This window comes from Alexandromys fortis, unplaced genomic scaffold (genome assembly GCF_014885135.2).
Source record: "Alexandromys fortis isolate MF-2015 unplaced genomic scaffold, M_Fortis_MF-2015_v1.1 scaffold_63, whole genome shotgun sequence".
NCBI lineage: Eukaryota > Metazoa > Chordata > Mammalia > Rodentia > Cricetidae > Alexandromys > Alexandromys fortis.
Genome location: NW_026067953.1, coordinates 9,275,311 through 9,294,877, shown reverse-complemented (window position 1 = coordinate 9,294,877; position 19,567 = coordinate 9,275,311). Strand labels below are relative to the sequence as shown.

Here is a 19,567-nt window from a genome sequence, read left to right as displayed (position 1 = left end):
TTTATGAGGATCCTGTAGTATGAATTCTAGTTTATTTTAATAATAAAAACTCTGAGTCAGCTGTCAGGAGTGCAAGTTGAGTAATCAGAAAAGCAGAGAGACTAGTCACTACAGAGTTTTCACCTCTACCAATCCTCAGACTGAAATGGCAATCCTGTCCTCAGACTGTCTCCACCCCAGACTGCAACCTTAGACTGCAACTGTCTCCACCAAACCTCAGACTGCCTGACTTCCTGTCTCCTGCCTTATATTCCCCTCTCCACCCAGCCATATCACTCCTGTCTCCTCCTCCCTAGTGCTGAGATTAAGGTATGTGATTCCAAGTTCTGGGATCACCTTTGTGTAAGCTCTGTTTCTCTTTTAGACAGATTCAATCTTGTGTAGCCCAAGGTAGACTAACCGAGATCCCTCTGCCACTGCCTCCCGAGTCTGGGATTAAAGGTGTATGCCACCATTCTCTGGACTTTAGTGACTTAGCTTTGCATTCTGATATTCAGATAAGCTTTATTTGTTAAAACATAAACAAAATATCACTACATTTATCCTGTTTTGACTAAAATAAAAAGAAGGCTATAACTAATATGAGAAAAACTACATTCCATAACTATATACAGACAATATATACATAGATATATATAGACAATAAATACATCAACAATGTCTAGTCCATTTGTGTTTGACAAATTCAGAAAATATACTGCATTATCTAGCCTATCTTAGTGAGTCTAAAGTGTTGTACATAATTCACTTTCTATTCCAGCTTACATTACCAATTCAAAATTATTTTTTATGTCTCTCAATCTTATATACTTTATATTTTTAGTAAATTTATTATTTGAGTTTGGTAAATAAGGAAAACATTAACTCTTTAGTCTTCAACTCCCTCAGAGACCCAAGAAGGAAATAATATTAACTGAGTAAGCAGGAAGTATGAGCAAACAACTTCTTAAAAAAAAATACAAAAGCAGCTGATTACCTGGACAATAACCCAAAATTTCTCTGCAGTGTAGGGACATCCATCTTCAGCCTACAGGCCTACAGGCCTAAAATTTTCTACAGAATTTTGTATGAAGCAAGATTTTTTTGAAGGACTGCCCCACCTTGTCCTTACAATCTACTTCTGGGGGGTCTTTATCATCCTTTTCTGTTTATTTAACATATTACTTAGCATTTGATTTGATCTTTATATAACTGCCTGCCCTGTAGCTTTTTGAGGTATACCTGTAATATGCTTTATATTATAATAAGAGAAAACAGTTTTATTTTCTTAGAGACATATGCTGAATCATTGTCTGTCTTTATTTGTCAGGTGCACCCATGATGGCCATAACTTCTAGCAAACGTGATTACCAAATCAGCCTTTTCCAAACTCAAAGCAATTGCCATTGACAACCTGAATAGGTATCAATGGTGTGGTGTACATATTTTAGTTTTTCAGATTCAACAATATAGAACATATCTATCTTCCAGTAATTCCTTTGAGTACCCTTTGAATTACTTCCTGCAGATAGTGGAATTTGGTAATATAAACAGTAAGTAGGATATCTCCTTATAATTTCCTTGGTTTGTTATTACATGTTGGGAAAGTTTTTTTTTAAAAAAAAAAAAAAACCTTTCCTATTGATTTGGTGTTTTGTAATGAAATTCTGAGTCCTCCAGCACATTTCCAATCAATAATTGATCAATTTCTGCATCACCTTGTGCTAGAGTATCTGGCAAACCTATATGGGATTGGATGTGTATTACGTATATGGGATGATTTCTGTTCCTGATTATTTCTTGTAACTGAATAGATAATAAAGTCAAATTTGTATTATCTGGTATAAATTCAATGGTTTTGATATGCAAAACAACTCTCTCTGCATATTGCAAATCAGTAACTATGTTGAAAGGTTCTGTAAAATCTATTAATACCATGAGAATGGCATATAATTCTGACTTTTAGGGAGAATTTAAGGATTTAAACCCACTTTACTTTATTTTTCTGATTTATAACCTGCCTTACCTGATTTATTTGCATCCAGATAGAGTGTACAAATTTGGAAAATGGAGAATAGTAACATTTAAGAACAGTTTAAAAGTTCATTCTGTCAATGGACTCTCTTCTGTCTGTATTTCCTTTGCCTTCTCTATTGCCTAAAGGATGGCCTCTTATAGGTATTGATTTAAAAGATCGTTTATTAACTATACCTTTAAATGAAAAAGACAGAAAAATGAGCCTTCACAGTGCCTACTTATAATAATTCTCAGACTGCTAAGAGATATCAATGGAAGTTTCTACACAGGAAATGATAAATATCCCCACCCTGTGCCAATATTTATATGGCAGCCATTGGAAATGATACGTAAGTAATTTCCACAACCTGTAGTTTACCTTACATGGACACCATTTTACTATCTGATTCAAATGTAGATACTTTAGAAAAAAATGTTTGAAGAAGTAAAGAAAAATTTGCCTTGTTGGGGATCACAAATTGCTCCTAAACAACACAAAGAGGAGATTCTATTAATTATATAGATTATAAAAATAGGTTTACATAAAATTAGGCCCCAAAAGGTGCAAATTAGGAAAGATCAGTTGCAGGCTTTTAAGGATTTTCAAAGACTGCTAGAAGACATTTCCAATCTATGGTCCACTCTTGGGATAAAACCTGATGAACTGACTGATTTAAACAAAACCTTAGATGGTGACAAGGACTCAAATAGTCCCAGGAAATTATCAGCTCAAAGGGAGAGAAAATTTGCTTTGACTGCAGAGAGATTACAGATTTGTACATGTGAGTCATGAGGATCTGAAGCTTAACTATATTGTGTTCATATAAACTCCAAGCATTCCCCTACAGGAATTTCAATGCAGAGGAGATATTTTATCTTAGAATGGATCTTTTTATCACATAAATTGAGTAAAAAAATAAGATTTATGTGGAAAAGGTCTCCGAGTTCATTCTAAAAGGAATATTGAGACTTCACCAATGAGCAGGAATAGACCCAGCAGAAATTGTGGAACCATTCCCTAAAGAAAAAAAATGAATATTATAGTTCATTTTCTAGTGAACCCTGGCAAAGACCTTGAAGTAAATTTTGGGAAAGATTAACAACAAATATCTCCAAAACAAGAGAATTAAGCTTATAAAGAGAACTAACTGAATCATTCCTCATATTATGTGGGGAAAATGACTAAGCTTCTCCGGGCCTCAGTTTCCTCATCCATAAAAATAACTAATGATAACATGTGACACATGTCACAGAATGTGAGTGATAATCCCTATTACCCTGTTGTCACTGGAAGCCACACCCCTGCCAACACTGCCTGGCCATTTTCTGTGCACTTGTGTTCATTGATAATTTGCTTCCTGCCCTGCTGTTTGGGTAAGAAAGGTGGAGGCTTCTATTTGTTGTGTGAGGTTGGTAAGCAGAAAAAAGTTTCTCTGCCCTAAGTGGTGCTGGTAGCATTCCGGCATTATGCTGGTCCGCCCCTGACACCTGGCATGATGCACCTCTCAGTATTTAGGCAAATGCCTAGCTACCCCTGAGTCCCATGGATGCACATGAGCTTGCCAGTATTCAGGTAAAAGCCTAGCCAGGCTATGGTCGAATATCACTGTGTCATGCACTGCATGGCTGCTGTAAGACTCTCTGTGCACATGCGCCAAGCTCCCTTTAAAGGTGAGCTTCACCTGTCCCTCATTCTCTTTTGCCTCACTTTCCATTCCCGGTGGACCAGCACAACTTTCTCACCATCACTCTACCCTGATCGATAAACTCCCATGTGAGTTTGATGTATATCGTGCTCTGTGCTCAGCCACAGCTAAAGAGCAACATTTGGTGCCATGAATCTGTCAGGCTCTTCTGGAAGTGACCCCAACCCACATGTGGTCTGAGGCACACAGGGAACCAGAATGACCCAGATGACAGCCCACTTTCCAACTACCTATATTCTGGACTATTCTGCACAGCATCGGCTAAGATGAGTGAGATGCCCTCCTTCAGGTCATCATAAAGCTTCCCTAATCCTGTGGGAGTGAGTGTTGCGTGTCCAGCCTCTTTCTGGTGCTCATGGGAACAGAGGAGCCTCCAGTCACCGCCTTCAAGGCTACAGCTGGTCAGTTTCACCAACAATCACCTCCAACAATTTCCTACAAGTGAAGCTTTTTTGTCCCTTGGACTTCATATCCTTCAGGCCTAGCATCCCCAGCTCTCTACCTTAACTAAGAAGCTTGTGCCTTCATTCCTCAGATGCAGGTCCTTCATCCTTCAGCCTCCAGCCTTTGTTCCTTGTCCCTCAGACCCATCTCCATTTTTTGTGTTCAGTGCCCTGATTTCCTGTTTTTTGTTTTGTTTTGTTTTGTTTTTCTGACAAGCAACTAAATGGCTTGAGCCATTATCTTTGACCCTCGCTTAACAAGTCATTGGATCTTTCTGCCTCACTCATGGGAAACAAGCCAACAAAGATATAATCCCGTGGGTAGATATCACAGTATCAGGATGGTCCATCTTCTTTTTCTTAGACACCGGATGCCATCAGTCCTGAGGGACTTTTGGGGATCCACCTCTCCTTCTTGTCTCCCTTTTGTTGGGGTACTTCAGTAGACCCCTCTCTCTCCCCCTAGGCTGCTTTGTGTTCTCCTGTTTCTACTAATCACATTGTACTTCATCAATTACCTCTCTCTAATCAAACCAGTTAGGTGTAGGTGTTGTTACAGGACCACCAACCATTAGCCACAGGGCTGAAGAGACAAAGTCTCTCAAACATACCCAGGTGTTCCCGGAAGTGGATTTGGATCCCCCTCAAACTGCATCTGGCCAGGTCCAAGAGACACTGGATGGTTCCCCAGAGCCGGGAGAGCTGTGACACAGCCAGCTACTCCAGGACTTGGCCATCTCCCCTACTTCTCTGGTTCCCATAAGATTCCCATGCCCCAAGTCAGCTAGATGTAGTCTTGAGAAGCCAGTGCTTCCCACCTGATATTTCCTTTCATTTCCCCATTTTTTATAATAAGCAAAATGTGGGATTGTTAATGTTCAGGCATTATACCAGCTTGCCTCATGTCACCCAGCAAGACGCACCTGTCAGCACTCAGGCAAGGGCCTAGCCAGCCTACGGCCATAAGTCACTACATCACGTACTGTGTGGCTGCTGTTAGGCTTTGGACACATGCGCCAATACCACTTTAAAATGTTGTAATTTTAAAAAGCAGTATGAAAAAGAAAGACACCCTTTGGCCGAGCTCAGATGTGGGGGGGATTTATTGGGGAGGAAGTGATTGGGGATGTAAACAGGGGGAAGGGGAGGGGAAGACCAGCCTCTGGAGACAGGAGCAGTAGAATAGAAAAGAGGGGCAGAGAAGCACACACAGAGAGAAGGAAACAGACACACGGGGGAGGGGTGGGCAAGACCCTATTAAAGGAAACTACCTCACATGAGGTGCTCTTAGGGCTGAGGATGTGTACCCCAAGGTCAGGCCAGTACAGATGCCTAAATACTAACAGGTGTATTGGAAGAAAGGAGCTCCAGGCAGCTGCAGGAGCAAGTGCTCCAACACTGTGTGGGATGTAGCCAGGACCAGGAGACCCTGCAAGGGACAGGGGTTGGCAGAGCCTGAAAGAGGAAAAGGGAGAGGCAGGAACTGAACACCAAGTGGTCGCAGACGCTGGAAATTGACTCAGGGTGGTTGGTTCCCTTCTAAATCCTGGGCCTGAGGTCAACACGGTTGACCTCTAAGTGTGCATAGTCCCATGAAGGCTGAGGAACATGAAGGCAGACATAACCAGAGCCTAGATAGGAACTGAGTCTACCTACCAGGGACTGAGCTTTGGGCAGAGGCACATAGAGGAGAGGCAGCAGGGAGGGGCCACAAAGACAGAGTTCAGACTCAGGAGCATGAGCGAGTGATGCCAAGAGGACAAGGAACTTGACACTGACTGTCCACAGGACCCTGTGCATGGTTGAGTCATACAATTAGTCACTGCTACTGTCCAATCCAGGAATGCCTCAGCCAATCAGAGAATGGAGGCCAAAATGCACATAGAGACCACATACAGGCTCAATCCCTCGCTTCCAGGAAGAAGCCTCACCACTTGGGAAGTTCTAGTTTTCCTTGGGATTTGTGACTTTGGCCATAAAGAGTGAAGACTGAGTATCTGTGTCAGAGATTATCATCAGGAACGGCCTGTCAAAATGCACTTTCAGAGGATCCAAAATTAGAGCCGATCCCACCATCATCATTCCTGTGGCAGCCGCTGCTTCTGTTCCTTTCTCAGCCACGTCCAGCACAGCCTTGTGGACCACCTGTGGGAGAAAGACATCACCCAATGGAGATCAGGAAGGGCAGCAGAGGAGATTCCTGGAGCACCCACTACTGTCACTCACTGGAGACCCAGGAGGGCAGGAGAGGAGATTCCTGGAGCAAGCAATGACTGCTGGCCTCAGACACTGCTGAGCTTGTTTGTTTCTGCCATGAGCTCTACCCCTGGGGTTTCCACATCTTTGCTCAGGGTGGGAGATGAGGCACACCCTGGGAATGCTCAGTCTCTGAGAATCTGTGTTGTCCTAAACCCAACACTATCTGGAGGATGGGAGTAGGCACTGTTGGTTCTTATTACATAGGTAGCTTCTCAGGAGACCCACAGGGAACAGCTGGGCACTGGCAGTCAGTGCAGGCTTCAGTCCCACTCCTATTCCAGTCTCCTTAGGACATACAATAACAATACATATTGCATGGCTTTTCTTTCTCAGAATGCCATGGTCTGCTGGTACAGATGTCCACCCAGCACTCAAGAGCAGCCAATAGACAGAACACAAGGCATTGCCAGGCTGTGCATCTGGGCATGTAGTGTGAGGTCCTAAGGCATCTTCTCCCCTACTCTTAAACTTTCCGTCACAATTACCAGTCAGCCCTTGCTGTTTCCTTTACTGCAGCTATTCTGTGTTAGTCAAAAAGTAGCAGGCCTACTCTGCAGTGAAGAAGCTGAAGCTGTTTTCATTCTTCTACAGGTTGACAACCAGTTATGCCAAAACCATTTGTTAAAGAATGAAAATAGAGACCGGGTAGTGGTGGCGCACGCCTTTAATCCCAGCACTCGGGAGGCATAGGCAGGCTGATCTCTGTGAGTTCGAGGCCAGCCTGGTCTACAACAGCTAGTTCCAGAACAGGAACCAAAAAAGCTACGAAGAAACCCTGTCTCGAAAAATCAAAAAAAAAAAAAAAAAGAATGAAAATAGATCCATATCTATCACCATGCACAAAACTCAAGTGAATTAAAGACCTGAATATAAATCCGACCACACTGAACCTGATATAAGAGAAAGTGGGAAGTAGCCTGCAATATATGGGCACAGTAGACTACTTCCTACATATAACCCAAGTAGCACAAACAATAAGAGCAAGAATGAATAAATAGGACTTACTGAAACTGAGAAGCTTCTGCAAAGCAAAGGATACTGTCATCAAGACAAAAAAAGGCAACCCACTGACTGGGAAAAGATTTCACCAACCCCACATCAAACAAAGGTCTGATCTCCAAAATATATAAAGAACTCAAGAAACTAGACTTTAAAATTCTAAATAACCCAATTAAAAATGGGGCACTCAAATGAACAGAGAATTCTCAACAGAAGAGTTTCAAATGCCCAAAAGATACTTAAGGACATGTTCACCTTCCTTAGCTATCAGGGAAATGCAAATCAAAACAACTTTGAGATACCAACTTACACCTGTCAGAATGGCGAAAATCAAAAACACCAATGATAGTCTTTGCTGGAGAGGTTGTGGAGAAAAGGGTAAACTCATCCATTGCTGGTGGGAATGCAAACTTGTGAAACCACTTTAGAAATCAGTGTGGTGGTTTCTCAGAAAACTGGGAGTCATTTTACCTCAGGATCCAGCAATACCAATCTTGGTAATATAGCCAAGAGGTGCTCAATCATACTACAAAATGTTTGTTTAACTATGTTCATAGCATCATTATTTGTAATAGCCAGAACCTAAAAACAACCTAGATGCCCCTCAACAGAAGAATGGATAACCAAAGTGTGGCAATCTACACATTAGAGCGGTAAAAAACAATGACATCTTGAATTTTAAAAAAAAGAGGGGGACTGGAGAGATGGCTCAGAGGTTAAGAGCACTTCTTCCAGAGGTCCTGAGTTCAATTCCCAGCAACTACATGGTGGCACACAGCCATCTGTAATGAGATCTGGAGCCCTCTTCTGGCCAGCAAGCATACAGACAGACAGAATGCTGTATACATAATAAATAAATAAATCTTTTTTTAAAAAAGAGGGGGAAGTGGTGCAGGAAAATTGTCTGTATTCTGTCAATCATGTTTTAAATAAACACTGATTGGCCAGGCAGAAAGTATGGGTAAGTCAACCAGACAGGAAGTAGAGGCAGGGCCATGAGAATAGGAGACTTCTAGGAAGAAGGAAGCCCATTCATTCCTCCAGAGTTCTGCTCAGACCACCAAAGAAGCAGGATGTGACCTGCCCCGCTGAAAAAGGTACTGAGCCATGTGGCTAACATAGGTAAGAATAATGGGCTATATAAGTTATAAGAGTAAATAAGAAGACTGAGCTAATGAGCCAATCAGTTTATAACCTAATGTAGACTCTCTGTTTGATTTCATTGGGGCTGAATAACTGCAGGAACTAGGCAGGACAGAAACCCCGACAAGCAGGCCCTCATGTTACAGTTTACAATTCTAGAGAAGCTTATTTAGAGAAGCTTATAAGGTGAACCCAAAGAAAAACATATATAGATCTTCCTGGAAATTGGAAGCAGACAAGATCGCCAGGCAAAAGTTGGGAGCATGGGGTGGGAAGGGGTGGGGGGAAGAAGAGAGGGCAAGAGAGAAAGGAGAAGGGGAGGGTTGGGGAGAGCTTGGGGGAGTGGGATGGTTGAGATGGAGGAGGGACGGATATGGGGGTAGGGAAGAAGATATTTTAATTAAGGGAGCCATTTTGGGGTTGGCAAGAGGCTGTAGGGATAAGCCCTCCCCTTGGGGGCGGGCTGCCCTCGGGCGTATGTTTACTGATAAATTGGGCGCGCAGACGCTGCTCGCCCCTTCCTGCCTGCTCCGGGTACTCCGCTGGAACCTTGGTTTTGTGAGTCTGGTTTTGTCATTAAACTTGTTCAAATACCTATTATCATTGGTCCTCATTAATCCAACTGCCACATTTGGCGCCCAACGTTGAAAATTTTTTTGTTTGTTTTAAATTAAGCTCTCTCAGGTTTTTAAGTGGATTTAGCCATCACGTCTGGGCGCCACTCTGTTGAAATAGGAAGTGGCGGGGCTGCGTCCCCAACACCTCGGCCGCTTGGCTAGCTCAGTCGGTAGAGCATGAGACTCTTAATCTCAGGGTCGTGGGTTCGAGCCCCACGTTGGGCGCCATCTGTTGAAATAGGAAGCGGCGGGGCTGCATCCCCAACACCCCGGCCGCTTGGCTAGTTTATGCCCGAAATAACAACACACAAACTGTATTCATTTAAGAACTGCTTAGCCCATGAACTCTAGCCCTTACAGGCTAATTCTCGCACCTGGACTAGCCCATTTCTAATAATGCGTGTAAGCACCCCAAGGTGCGCTTACCAGGAAGATTCTAGCCTATGTCCATCCTGGGTCTGAGGAGCTTCATTGCGTGCATCTGCCAGGGAGAGCTGAGCATGGCGTCTCTCCAGGAGCAGAGCAGAGTCTGACCTCACTTCCTCTTCTGCCCAGAATTCTATTCTGTTTACTCCTCCCATCTATGTTCTAAGCTATGAGGCCAAGCAGTTGGTTTATTATAATTAACCAATGACCTTCCTCCATCAAGAGGCTATGCTCTAGAGGGGTTCCCAGGTGTCTACAGGGATGTCCCCAGCTAGGACCCTGGGCAGTGGAGGAGAGGGTGCCTGAACAGGCCTTGTCCTTTAGATAGACCGACGACTATCTTGAATATCACCATAGAACCCTTGTTTGGAGACAGATGGAGATAGAGAAAGAGACCCACATCTGAGCACTGATGCTTCCAAGGTCATGTTGAAGAGTGGAAGAAGGGAGAATATGAGCAAGGAAGTCAGGACTGCGAGGAGTTGGTGAACCCACTGAGACAGTGTGCCTGAGCTAATGGGAGCTCACCAAATCCAGCTGGACTGGGATCAAACTAGACCCTATAAATGTGACTGACAATTGGAACAGACTGAGAAGCCAATAATAATGGAACTGAGATTTGTCTCTACTGCATGTACTGGCTTTGTGGGGTCTTAGTATATTTGGATGGACACCTTCCGAGGCCTGGATGGAGGGGGGAGGGTCTTAAACTTCCTACAGGGCAGGGTACCCTGTCCTCTCTTAGGACTGGAGGGAGAGTGGAGAGGGAGAGTCGGGGAGTGGGAGGGAAAAGGAAGGAGGAGAGGAAGTAGAAATTTTGAATGGTATTATTTATACAGCAATAAAATTAAATTTAAATTAAATAAATAAAAAATTCTTCCCACGAAAAAGAAGCAGAGGTTGTATATGCTCTGCCCTAGAGTGGATTGTGGGAGGCATCTGCACTACAGCACTGGCTGTGTCCAGGGATGCTCCAAGACCAAGCACAGGCTCTTTCCTACCCTGGGCTCCTGGGTGAGGTTTTTTTTTTTTTCAGGGAACAGAGGAGGGACTGGCTGCATGGTATCCAGCAGGAATATCTAGGTTGTAATCATCTCTCAGAGGATGAAGGAATCTCAGAAGTGCAGGCTTTCTCACACATTTGTCATCCCCCATACACCTGTCCCTCTCCATCCACATTCAGGCACCAATGAGAACCACCCAGTGTGTCTTGGCTTACCCGAGAGACTCTCAGGTCCTTGGTCCCTGTAATCCCAGACAGGTCAGCCCTCATGGAGAAGAGTTCTCTGATGCCCAGCTGTTGAAGGATGCCCTCCAGGCCATAGTCCGTGGAGATGGAGAACTTGGGCAGGAAGAGTTCGTGAATTATGCTGAGAATGGAAAACGAAATGTAAGAGTCACTGAACTGTGTGTTCCCCTCAAACCACACTGTAGCTGGGGCAGCTCCCCACAGACGGCCCTCTCACTGGAGAGATGCCCTCTTCCCATCCCTGTCTACATCCCATGATTTTGTTTTTCTATTGTTTTAATTACCCATGAGTGCTGGAGAGGCAATGGACTTGGTACCAGCTGTTCCCTCACTGAATATGCTGTGCTCCCAGATCGACAAAAGGCAGTCCTTCCCCTGTCGTGTGGACTCACACGGCATTTAATGATCCACCTATTTGAAAAATCACACCCACCTGACTCTAGATTTCCCTGCCCTTAAACATCCCCTTCTTAATGTCACCCCTTCTCAACTTTTAATAAATTGAATCATGACTAAATGATTTCCACATCCACACTCTTTCATTCTCAATTACAAGGTGAGCATACAATGCTAAGAATCTTAGTGCTTTAGTCTCTGATATACTCTCTGGGTATAAAACAGAGCAGAGCATACAGGAGGTCTTCCCATCATCATTCCGTGATGGTGAATGAATGAGTGATGAGGGGATGCGATGGCTGCACAGGGCAGAGCTGATTCTCAGGGCTGATCTCCTCTCACCCTCACTCCCTCTGCCTTCCCACACTCATGCAAGATTCCGTGTAATTACAGCCTGGGAGACACAGAGGAAAATCAGTGCCTGCTCTAGCTGATGCCATCTTGTGAGCAACAAAAGAATGACATTAAAATCAGGCCCCAAACTATCAAGTCAGCAGAGAAAAAATTTCCTCCTCTCCGCCTGTCTCTGCTGACTCTCTAATCCTCACACTGGGTGCTAGTGAAACTCTCAGGTACAGGGACACTAGGCCTTTAGCCATAGCAGGATGCAGAGCCAGGCCAGCTCTGGTTCCAGTGGACACGCACCTGGGTGTAAGAGATTCCCTCCACTTCCTCAGCGTCTCTGGCTGCAGGCTGGCTTCCACCTGCTGCATCCGGCCTTGGTCAGGGAGGATGAACAGGGCACTGGCATTGCCTGTGTACTTCAGCTCCACCACAGTGCAGGAAAGCTCCTCATCCCGGAAGTAGGGTGTGCTCAGAAATTTAAGTTTCATCATGGGCACCTTCACAGTCCTCTTGTTGTCCAAGTAGAAGTCAGACTCAAATGTGGAATCAGGATGAAAGGGCGTCTTCCATTTCCCTAAATGTGGAGCAGATCAATTGTAACATCAACAGAGAGACCCCACCTCCACCCTATTTTTGCCCTGTTCCTAAGTCTTGACAGTAATCAGTCCATATTCAGCCACAGAATGTCCCTTTCTGGTGGTTTAATCTAGATTAGTAAAAAGCTAGGTAGATGCAGAACTGTGAATGAGAAGTGATCCACAGGCTAGTGTGGAAAGAGATCTCATAACCAAAGCTTCCCTATGTGAGATGTTTGAGAAACAGGCAGGGATCGGAGGCTGGGCTGTGTCATAGACACATGAGATTGAAAATGATGAGACTGGAGCCTGCAGAGATGAGGATCACCTCTCCTTAGGAGGAACCATGTTTGAAGGTGGTCACTTTGGGACAGGTTTTAGGGAAATAGGACAAGAGAGACTGTGTTCTCCAAAATCCTGATCTGTTGATGGTGCCCTTCTGCATGAACCCCCTTAATGGAAGTCAATGCCCAAAACCATGAGTGGGTTTAGACGGAAGATCATGAGATCTGCAAATTCTCGGTGTTGCATTACCACAATCCCATACTTAGATAGTGAAGACATAGGCAAGGAGTCCTCTTCTCCCGTGTGGGCTATGTGCACATCCATGAATCAAAATTATCCTACTCAGATTGGCCCACATTCCAAGTACATATGTCTATCTGCATTACAGGCTAGAAGACTTGATACTTTGACAGTTTCTTGGGCTCAGGATCCAGAAGCATAAGTACACATTCCCACCCCATAATCGAGCAGCCTTGGAGCAGAAGTCCTGTGGCCAGCAGAGAGCCGCGCCCTGTAGCCTCATCCTTCAGCCATCCCTCTGATTTCCTCCCTTCAGACTGCAGGAGCTCTGGGATCAGCCTGGACTGCCATCCTTTACCTTCCTCTGTCGGCAGCCTATTGGTTTTCTGTCTATGGCCTCAGCTCCTCATCTCCTCTGCCCTGACTATCCAGACTCCAGGGTTCCAAATCCACCACAAGTCTAGTCTCATCACTATTTTCATTGGGCCTCATCTTGTGGGGGTCATTACCTCACTCCTTGGTCTATCACGCAGGGTTTTATGGGTGTGGAGTCTGGATGTCTCCCCAATAAACTCTTACCCTAAGTAATTCCAGCCTAGTGTCCCAACTCTCAACCCCAGATTCATTTCCTGGGAGGGTGTCTTCAGCACTGTGACCCCACAGGATGCCTGGGCTCCTAATTTTACAAACTAAAATTCCACGAACTAGTCAGACACTAAACACAGACCACTGGCTGGCTGACACTTCCCTCTCATTAATGGCTTCTCCTCAGTCCTTGCTTTTCCATGTCCAGCTTGACAGAAAAGGATCAGAGGAGAGGTCCAGCAGAGAAAGTCCCCACGGGTCACTTAGATAATTGTCAACCATGATGCTTTCCCCTCAAGGCTGGGATGGCCAGGCTCCTTAGGTCGGGAAGTCCCCAGAGCATCTGGATCCTTCTAGAGAAGAAGGTTCTCTGGCCTACGGACTCTGTTGGAGCACATTAGACATGCTGGAGTGGGCTGAGTGAGGGACCCCTTCTGTGGTAGTTTGAATACATATGGCCCCCACAAGCTCATAGGAAGTGACACTATTCGGACATGCGCCTCTTTTAGAGCAGGTGTAGTCTTGTGAAGGAACTATGAGGCAGGCTTTGAGGTCTCATAAGTGCTCAAGGTACTGCCCAGAGTGCCCGATCACTTTCTTTTGGCTGCAAGATGTAGGACACTCAGACACTGCTCCAGCGTCATGTCTGCCTGCACACTCCCATGTTCTGCCATGATAATAATGGCCTGAGCTCATTAGCTGTAAGTGACCCACCCCAACTAAATGGTTTCCTTTATAGAAGTGACTGTAGACATGTGGTCCCATCACAACAGTAGAACACTGACTAAGACACCGTCTCTGCAGGAAGAAGCCCTGACTTCTGTACACTCACATAGGAGTGGATATGTGGTCTTTGTATTCTGCTAGTCAGTAGTTTTATGTCACAGTGAAATCTAGCTGTCTCAGACTGAATACTGAAAAGGTATCCTGTGGTGTATGTACTGGGAACCACACCTATATCGAAAAAAAAATCCCAAATTAAGGGCTGCTAGTAATAAGAAGTTAGGCACCCATGTTCTTAAGGCCATGAGCCCCTCCTTTCCAGTGCTCAGTATAGGGACACAAGGTGCACAGTCAACACCCTCTCCAACCACCCCCAAAACAGAGCCCATCCTCACCTTTAAAGTAGATGTAGTTCACCAACACCATTAATACGCTCTCATCTAGGTCTGAGATCAGGTCCTTGATCTTCCCCTGGGTCTGTTTCCTCACATAGTCATTGATGAGCTTTTTGGCCTCATGAGGCTGCTGGAAGTCGACACTTGAGGCCTCTGCCTGGTAGAGCTCCCTTGCCTTCTCCTTGAACTCTGCCAGGATCTGCAGGCGCTCTTCAACAAACATGGTGCTTCCTATATTGATCTGCACCTGGTCATTTGGCTGGCTGAGCATGAGGAGGAGCTGCCCAAATCCCCGGTGGATGTCTGCCTCTGGGGTCTCTGTGAGATTGAACTTGAGACCTTTTAAAATCTCTTGCAGGGTGTTGTTGTTTGCTCCCAGGGACAGGACGGCCAAGGCAGCTGAGATGCTGAGTGGGGAGAAGACGATGTTTTTATCTGGATTCTTCAAAACCAGCTCCTTGTAGACGCTGAAGGCGAAGTCAGTATTGGTTGAGGCCAGTGCTAGATTGTCCACTCCTGCCCCATTATTTTTTTCTTCTTGGACTGTGGTTCCTATTGTACCATCTGGTTGGCAGAGAACAGCAGGACAGAACCCAGCAATCAAAAGTACAAGAGCTACAAGGATGGCCATCGTCCCTCTTCTCCTGTTGAAAAGAAAGATCTTGAGTCTGGGAGGTCCTGGTGGTATCCTGATCATCTCCTAGTTATCCTTCCTGGCCTGCATTACGTCCCTGCTCTGCTTCCCCTTTCTGCCTTTAGGACCATCCGTAGGAGGTGCTCTGGCCACTCAAATGGCAGCACCAGATCCCATGCACCCTGTTACCCCTGGATAAAGTAATGCTGTAGTAGTCAATTTCCTCATAAAGAGTCAGGATCCATAGAGACGAAGGGACATGCCAGGGTCACAAAGAAGGAAAACAAGAACCTGGGGATGGGCAAAAGCCTTGTGTAATCTTAGATTCTCCTTTTCATAAAGACTCATAAGAAATCAAGGAATAATCTTAATCTGCACTTGTGCCCCATCCCGCAGCACCAATTTCTAGTCTGGTCTTAGTGAGCGATCCTTGAATTAGATCAGTAGCAAATGGCTCACCCCAACCTCCAGATGATATGTATGTGACGTTTCACTGTCCTGGGCTACATCTGGTTCATGTTTCAGGGCATGGGGCGGGCTAATTGAGAGGAAGTCAGGCAGATATCTGTTGCAGTGCCAATGGCTGGCCACCCTTGAGAACAGACATTAGGACTAATAGGATTTGGTTCTTTCAGCCCTGCCAGAAATCCACACGGTGGTTTGTATCTCAGCTTGGAAGGCCTCCTAGGAGGTAGAAAAAGGAATGTCTTCCCAGTCTCTGGCCCCTGGACCATATTTCATTTCAGCTGTCAGGATGGCTGTGTGTTACCAAGCAAATGGGTGGACATCTCTGGGCAGCCTGGTGAGTGGCCCAGAACATGCTATTAGTGAAAGTGTCAGGCTTATCATGGTAATTGGGAGCATTTGTAGGGAATGTTCAGAGGGCCATCTCCTCCACACACCCGTGGAGTAGGAGCAGCTAGCATCCTAAAAGACCACATTTGAAAGCTTATGATCATGGTAAACATTGGTGCCCAACTTTAGCCTCTGTCCCATCTATAGGTGAGTTCAGAGGAAACTAGAGACACAAGAGGAAAGGGATGATGGCGAAGGCAGATAGCAAGGAGAGAAGACAAGATGGGGAGACGAAGTAGGAGTGAGAAAGTGGAGTGAAGCGGGGGAAGGAGAAGAGGTGCAGGAGGGAGGGGTCTGATGAGGGAGCCAAGGGGAAGGTGGAGGGGAGAGAAGACTAGAAGAACCTAAGAGGAGAATGGAGACAGCAGGGGAGGGAGGTATTGGAGCTGAGCCACATGTCCCCAGAGCTGTCACATGACTGCAGAGGGGTCAGGGTCTTCAGCTGCCTCTATCCTGTGTTTCCTGTCAGAGTGATGCATCCATTTCTTTGAAAAAGCATTCAAATGTATTTTACCTCAAAATTATTTCCACAGAAAACAGGCTAGTCTATTTGTGCAAGAGACTTGGCTGTGTGGCTAAGCTGTTGTCTTCTTTTCCTGGCTATGAAAGGGTGGAGACCCTCTTCATGGCCATGAGTGCTTCTAGGAAATTGGGGTTCCCGATACCAAGGCATCTCCTGTCAGCTACAAGCATAGCAGGGCTTCCACCTCCCACAGGGGACTCTGCAGCATTCCTGTCTCCCCATAGCTGCAGCAGCATCCAGGCTAGTCAAGGTCTCAATACTTCTTCTCTATGGAGGGTGGAAAAGAGTAGGCTCCATTCAGTCTCCAGGAGCAGAGCCCATGACACCTGCATCTTTCATAGACAGGAAGACTTAGACTGATAAGATTTATGTGCATCTAGAAATGTTCCTTGACTCCAACCCAGTACCCCAGGAAAACTCCTTACCCCTCTTCCAAACCAAGACCCCCGGTCACTGCCAGTACTGCAGTCCTGGAAAAGCTCCTTCCACTGTCCCCAGAGAGAAGGAATCATGGGCATTACCTGCAGAGCTCCCAGTGTCTGTGACAGCGGAGTCCAGTGTTTGGGGTCGCTTCCCTCCTGGGGTGCCGTTCTCTGATGCACACTCAGGTCTATTTATCCCCACCAGGAACACCTCCCACCTCTTAGGAAATGCTGGCATGTACAAGGTGCACTCTGTGATCTGACCGGAAGCTGGCAGGCAGGATGATTTCTGTTAACATGAATTTAGAAACTCTTGCTAGCAGAAAACACCTGTCACTGTGTGTCAATCAATAAGGCAGCTCTAGCTGGATTTCAAGGTCGTAGCTTCTTTTTCTGCAATGCTTCAAAGTTCAGTGTGGAGATGGAGAGTAAACAGAAGTTAAAAAAAAAAAAAAAGACTGACTCTGTTCCATCTGCGTAACCATCCTGTCTGGCAACAATGTACGTATTCTCAATAGACACTCGCTCAGCCCTCTTTGACATCAGACATCTGAAGGAAAGTTGCCTTGTCTCGAAGTGAAGGAAAATCCCTGAAAGGATTCTGAGTCTGCAGAGCCTGGCTGGATGATATTAATTTCAGTACTGGGAAGAGATGGGAACATTGCAGAACCAGAGGCTAATTATCTTCTCCTGGGCTAAGTGCTGCCTCTCTGGAACTGCCATGTTTGTCTCCCTCCACGTCAGAACTCAACCCCATGACAATAGATTCTATTAACTTATAGACATCTTACAAACACTAAGAATGCCAAAGCTCCCCTTCTTGATGCAGCTGCCTCTCTGAGGTTCCCACCCCTGCATCTCAAACTTGCTTTGACTTGTGACTTTCTTTGTGTAGTTACACTATAACATTTTCATGAGTCTGCTTCCACACTGAGACATGGAATTTGGGTAGCCTAAGTCTGTGCTCTCAGATCATTCGCATTCAAAATGGCTTCAGGATATATATTTCTTGAGAATTACAACTTAGTCTCTTGAGGATGACCAGTGCGTGTTATGGGTCAACAGTGTGGATAGAGACTCAGCCACCAGAGTTAGATCCAAAGATGAAATTCCCCAAATGAACATGAAGGATTTTGCCTGGACAAACAGAGGCCTAAAGGCAGGTCTCTGTTTACCAGAGATTACCTATGGCAAATTTATGCTTTCCAGGAGTCATCCTAAACTTCCCACAAATGTCAGCTATCTCAGCAAGGGTACCGAGTTCCCCCTCAATCCAGACAGTCTGAATCAGCTCAAAGTTTCCTACCCTGCTGTCCTATAAAAGCTGCTTTCTTTTCTGATATTTTGCTTCTTCTCCTTGCTCCCCAAGAGAATGACTTGACAATTTGATCCCTAATAAATCTCTCTACTTCTGAAGCGATCTCATTTGATAATTTTTACTTTTACTGCCTCCTTGCTTCTATTTTGTGCTCAAACCAGGGAAAACCACTGGAGCCGCAGCAGTGTGGCCTGGTGTCCCCTCTAGTGGAAGCATGAGCAGTGAGGTGTGACTGGGAGTCCCTGCTGGGGAGGAGTAGAAGTGTGAGTGGCAGAAGCCATTTCCAGAAACTATAGTGAAAAGTTCCTCTGGAAAAGATTACCTGTGCCCCAGCCAGCTTCTGGTGCTATTCTGTGCATGTGATACCCAGTCACATTAATCACCTACAGAGCCACAGAAGCACCTGCACCTAGAAGAGCAAGCACTGGAGGCTTTTCTCTACCTGCACATAAAGGAGCAATCAATGGAGCCAAACATACCCCCAACTACACCAACTGGAGAATGAAAGACCCCCTAAAGCACTGGCTACCCCTGTATTGATTGGAGGAAGAGATGGGTAGACAACCGTGTGAGGATACACTCAACAACATAAAGAATAGGACAGCGCCTCCTGTAACTAACGGCTCTACAACAGCAAGAACTAAACACCCCAATGCCAATGTAGCAGAAGAAAATAACCTTAAATATAACTTTATGAAGATGATTGAGGCCCTTAAAAAAAGAAAATGAACCCCCCCTTAATGAAACAGAGGAAAAGACAAACAAAAATGGAAGAAACAAATAAATCCCTTAAAGAAAACCAAAAAAAAAAAAAAAAAAGTAATCAAGCAGGTAAAGGCAATGGTTCAAGACTTAAAGACTGAAATAGAGGCTTTCCACTTTCTTCAAATCTGTTCAGTATAGTACTCAAAGTTCTAGTTAGAGCAGTAAGAACAAAAGGAGATAAAGGGAAGATAATTGGAAGGGAAGAAGTCAGACTCTTGCTACTTGCAGATGATATGATAGTTTACATAAGTGACCCATAAAATTTCACCAGGAAACACCTACAGCTGATAAACACCTTCAATAATGTGGGGGTTACAAGATTAACTCAAGGAAATCAGTAGCCCTCCTATATACAGATGATAGACTAGCTGAGAAAGAACTCAGAGAAACATCACCCTTTACAATAGCCACAAACAACATCAAATATTTTGGGGTAACTCTAATTGAACAAGTGAAAGATCTATATGACTAAACCTTAAGTCTTTGAGGAAAGAAATTGAAGAAGGCTATTAGAAAATGAAAAGATCTCTTTTGCTCTTGGATTAGCATAGTAAAAATCACAGTCTTACTAACAACAATCTACAGATTCAATGCAATCCCCATCAAAATCCCAATATAATTTTTCACAGACCTCGAAAGAACAATGATCAACTTCATATGAAAAAAAAA

General features: G+C 44.9%; 1 protein-coding gene and 1 non-coding gene across 2 annotated transcripts; one reads left to right on the top strand and one right to left on the bottom strand.

Moving 5' to 3' along the window:
- Positions 1-5,229: 5,229 nt before the first annotated feature.
- On the bottom strand, positions 5,230-17,055 carry LOC126507195 (serine protease inhibitor A3N-like). The gene is made up of 5 exons (XM_050151417.1): positions 16,915-17,055; positions 14,382-15,025; positions 11,879-12,152; positions 10,808-10,958; positions 5,230-6,289 (listed from the first exon to the last, which is right to left on the bottom strand). The coding sequence occupies exons 2-5, from the start codon at positions 15,010-15,012 to the stop codon at positions 6,089-6,091; spliced, it is 1,257 nt and encodes a 418-aa protein (XP_050007374.1). The 5' UTR covers positions 15,013-15,025; positions 16,915-17,055; the 3' UTR covers positions 5,230-6,088.
- Trnak-cuu (transfer RNA lysine (anticodon CUU)) lies at positions 9,315-9,387 on the top strand. Its single transcript has one exon. It is a non-coding gene; the product is annotated as a tRNA-Lys (tRNA).
- Positions 17,056-19,567: the final 2,512 nt, after the last annotated feature.

Bases quoted from the DNA above. Each gene is read 5' to 3' on its own strand.
- LOC126507195 (XM_050151417.1), bottom strand. From the start codon at position 15,012: ATGGCCATCCTTGTAGCTCTTGTACTTTTGATTGCTGGGTTCTGTCCT. The intron at 12,153-14,381 runs GTGAGGATGGGC...CTCCACATTTAG, and splicing joins GAACTACATCTACTTTAAAG to GGAAATGGAAGACGCCCTTT. The intron at 10,959-11,878 runs GTGCGTGTCCAC...TTCCATTCTCAG, and splicing joins AGGGAATCTCTTACACCCAG to CATAATTCACGAACTCTTCC.